Source organism: Limulus polyphemus, unplaced genomic scaffold (genome assembly GCF_000517525.1).
Source record: "Limulus polyphemus unplaced genomic scaffold, Limulus_polyphemus-2.1.2 Scaffold2371, whole genome shotgun sequence".
Taxonomy (NCBI): Eukaryota; Metazoa; Arthropoda; class Merostomata; order Xiphosura; family Limulidae; genus Limulus; species Limulus polyphemus.
Window position 1 is genome coordinate 10,709 of NW_013667981.1, and position 4,199 is coordinate 14,907.

Sequence of the window (4,199 nt, forward strand, 5' to 3'; positions counted from 1 at the left end):
TTCGCTGTTACACTTATTCAGTGCAGTGCGAACAGCATGTATTTAAAGAATGTGAAGATTGCCCTGTTTGAATTCATATACGTTAGAATACTGCTACACAAAGGGATTTACCTCACTAAAGCATCGCTTAGTTTGAACCCTGCTGATGAAGACATTGACAAAATGTACGTCACATGCGCACCCACCGCCACTGACGTATTATGACATTGTTGAGCGTCTATAGCTTTATCATGTTACAGCTCAAACAACCGCGAATCAGGACAAACACGCAACTTCTAAGACCGCCTACGCGCGGGTAGCACCGTCTCCGCTGGTTACATGTGAACCAGCGCTCACAGCCGGCTCCTACAGTAAGTCTCCAACAATCTTGGTGCACAATTCTGGCAGTGTGCATTAGCACTTGATGATACTGATCTTCAACAATCACAACCTGCAGGCCTTCAGAATCCATTGTGCTGATGATTTGAAGGGTGAGGGATAACCATACTCTGACATTCGTTAAATATTTGTGGTTTTGAAGTGTAGGGATAACTTTAATATTCACTAAAGACTGAAAGTGTGAAAAGAAAGAGATAACCGTTAAAGGTTTATAGTCTAAAGGTTGAAGGTTAATAACTTTACTTTGGATATTCCCCAAAGGTTAAAGTGTTATAGTTTTACGAAAACAACCCATGATGTCTACGGGAAATACTGGACAAATGAAAGGAACTCTTTTCGGAGAGGAGCGAAATGGTCCAGAGTAAGTGTTACTTTGAACTCCTGTTTGTCTTTTTTATGAGTGTCGAGAAAGTTTTTCAGTAATAGTGTTAAAAGCTTTGCCAAATATACTTGGCATCAAATGTTATTCTAGTGTCCTTCAGAAACATCATGGTTTAACTTTATAATGCTTAACGTTATTTGTTTTCGGCACTGTTGACCTATGTTCCATTTTACATTTCATATGCAACTGCTTTCATTTCTTCATGAATGTAAGTTACTTTCCGTTGAACTTATTCTCACTAATTCAAAGGGGGTCATTTGCTACTTCTGTCTCCTATACGATACTTAGTGATGAGTTTAATTTGTATTTTACCAAAGCCATAACTAGCAGGATATACACACGTCATTCATTCTACTTCTTTTCCAGTGTGTTCCCCATTTGGTCAGCGGTCAGTTAACGGACTTACAATTCTAAATTCTGGGATTCGATTAACCACGGTAGACTGAGCACAGATTACTCATTCTGTAGCTTTGTGATAAAAACAAATAAACAAATACATCTCTTTCAGTGAAATGGTAAGGAGTTAATCTATCTGTGTAATAATACTTTAAGTACACGGATGAATTTGATGGCTGACTATCAACTGAATCAGCCAGAAAACCTCACCCTATCTTATTTATCAATGTTATTATTAGTGTCACTTGTGTATTAATACAATATGTCAGAAATTCCAAGTTTATTATGCTGTGTACGTAACATCAGAGACTAACAGTCCTATTTATTATACTAGGTAGGTATCGTCGAAAAGTAACAAACGTATTATACTTTGTACGTATCGTCAGAAAGTAACAAACGTATTTTACAATATACGTATCGTTAGAGAGTAACAATCCTATTATGCTATATACGTATCGTTAGAGAACATAAAGCTTGTTAGACTATGTATGTATCGTCAGGGAGTTATTTCACTTCCTGGTTAACTGTATAATTTAGTTGTAAGAACAAGAGTTTAATATTTAACGTCCTCCTGTGAGTACTTGCAATATTTGTATATTTCTCAAAAGTGAACAACAGTCTAGATGAAATAAAACTACAAGTTATTAAGCAAGTCATTACTTACTAACACAGTATGTTTTGGAGCTAACTTTAGCTATGTTAAGTGATATGAGCATTTAATTTTACTGTGCCTAGCGTCCTTAATCTTAAAACTTGCTACGATAAAATAACTCCAAGTATAAGTTTGAATAATTAACATAAACCACTTTATATGAACGTAATATAGAATTTATAAATTGTTTAGATTCGTTTGATTATTATTATACCAAAAAGTAATTCAGTAACTAAATATCACACTTATAATAAAGTAGTTTATGTAAATTATTATTTATCAAATAATAAAATACAATCTCCCAAACCTCAGTTGAGTTCAAGCATGTATCAATTGAACTCGTGGAAAAACAAGAAGTTTGTACATATCACTTGCCCCTGTAAACCGATCTCCTTTGCAGAACATATTAGCTTTAGGGTAAAACATACGTGTTTTTTTCTTTTTCGTCTTCTCAGCCGAAAAGAAATATTTTCATTTTCTAATCAACAATAAATTTTATTCGCCGAAAGAAAATTATCAGTAACGAAACTGAGGTAACTGATTTATTTTAAAGACTGTAGTGTAATCTAGTCAAAGAATGCAGTCAGTCATTTGTTGATAAAATCTTTATTTTTATTTTATTTTATATATACAATAAATAGAGTTGTTATTTTTTACGTATTGCTTGAATGGATCATACAATATTTAGAAGCTTCGGATGAACAACAAAAATATTAAAAATATATTTTTTATATTAAATCAATAAATGTTGGGTAATTTTCTTACAGAAGATGCAGCTTAACGTGAATATCATAAAAGTAGTAATTTTTGTTTTGTTTTACAATGTTTCAACACTTCCTGTAAGATTGACACTTGTAAATATCGTAATTCCTTTAATTATGTGGTCGATCTATGTTACCTGTTTTGTCAAGATTTTTCGGATTAAGCCTTAAGACATGTTGGATAATGAAATTTAAGCTATGTTATATATTAAGATTTAGAATATATTTCACAGTACGATGTAAGACATGTTGTACAATATGACATAAGACATGTTCTATAATAAGATTTAAGACATGTTACAAACTGAAAGAAGAAGTTTACATGAAAATCCAGAGGACGTTATTCACTAAATATGAAACATGGTACGTGATACGAAGTGTAGTATGTTCAATTTGACCATATATTGTTGCTACATCTTGCTAAAAATTGGTGAGATAGTCTATTTGAAAATTTCACAGTTATACAGTCTTGTGGAAAGGGCGTTGTTATATTCCTTGGACCTTCTAGTGTTCCATAATGTTAGTGAATAGGTGTTACACTTGTTTTTATGGATCTTCCAGTGTTGTACAGAGATGTCGAATGAATATTTGATTTGACGCATTCAATCTAACAATTAAAATATTATTAACACACAATGTGAAAATAGATACACAATGAAAAACATTTTAATTAAGGTCAGTCTATGACCACTAAAAAGTTGATTTTACATGTTTCAACGTTGCAACGTCATCTTCAGGAGAGAGTCGCAAGATATAATCGTGTCTTATTTATTCTAGTTTTGTGTTAAGTAGGTCATGTATAAAACACAATAATGTCCCACTCCTGAAGATGACGTTGCAATATCGAAACATGTAGAGTCAACTTTTCAGTGGTCATAGATTGACCTTAATTAAAATGTTTTTAATTGTGTGCCTATTTTACCGTTGTGTGTTATTTATTATTTGAACATTATACACAAGGGCCAATAAATAATACTCATGAATCTTAGAATGTTCTATAAACTAATCAAAAGAACATTAGACTTGTTCTTTTCAACCTTCCATTGTTTTATTGTAATTTTGAAAGGGTGTTTTTTAAATCTTCCACAATTGAACAGTCTTGCTGAGAGAGTGTTGGACTTATTGAATCATTCAGTTCTGTACAGTCTGGCTGAAAAAGGTGTAACATAATTTTCATGAATCTTCCAACGTTGTGCTGTCGTGATGAATGAAAATTGATCTAGTCTTTTTGAATCATCCCGTGTTTTATTCTTCTGCAGAAAGGGTTCTAATGTAGTTTCCTTAAATCTTTCAGTGTTGTACAGTCATGATGAGCGAAATTTTGAAATTTGGTTTAGTCTTTATGAATCTTTCGATGTTGTTATTTCGCGTTGAACATGTTTTGATCTGGTTTACTTGAATCTTTAGATGTAATTACGTGATGAATGGGTATTTATCTAGCTTACTTGAATCTTTAGATGTGTAACGAATTTGTTATTATATATTTATTTTAGTATCAACGTTTGTTTAGATTAAATTTCTATTTAGAAACATACATAGCTTATACTGTTAAGTATATATTGCGAAACTTCCGCCTATTCTCCAAAGTTGCAGAACATTTTCGAGAGTAAGAATCAACAATATATGTATA

At 32.4% G+C, this 4,199-nt stretch overlaps 1 protein-coding gene across 2 annotated transcripts in view; it reads left to right on the top strand.

The window, feature by feature from the left end:
- The first annotated feature begins 273 nt into the window (after nt 1-273).
- LOC106466750 (vesicular glutamate transporter 1-like) overlaps nt 274-4,199 on the top strand; it is an 82,857-nt gene continuing 78,931 nt past the window's right edge. Inside the window, exon 1 of one of the 2 annotated variants that reach the window (XM_022394824.1) lies at nt 274-739. In XM_022394824.1, the coding sequence (XP_022250532.1) occupies nt 672-739 (68 nt within the window). In that variant the 5' untranslated portion in view covers nt 274-671. The remainder of the gene's footprint in view (nt 740-4,199) is intronic. The other variant, XM_022394825.1, reaches the window with a different exon arrangement.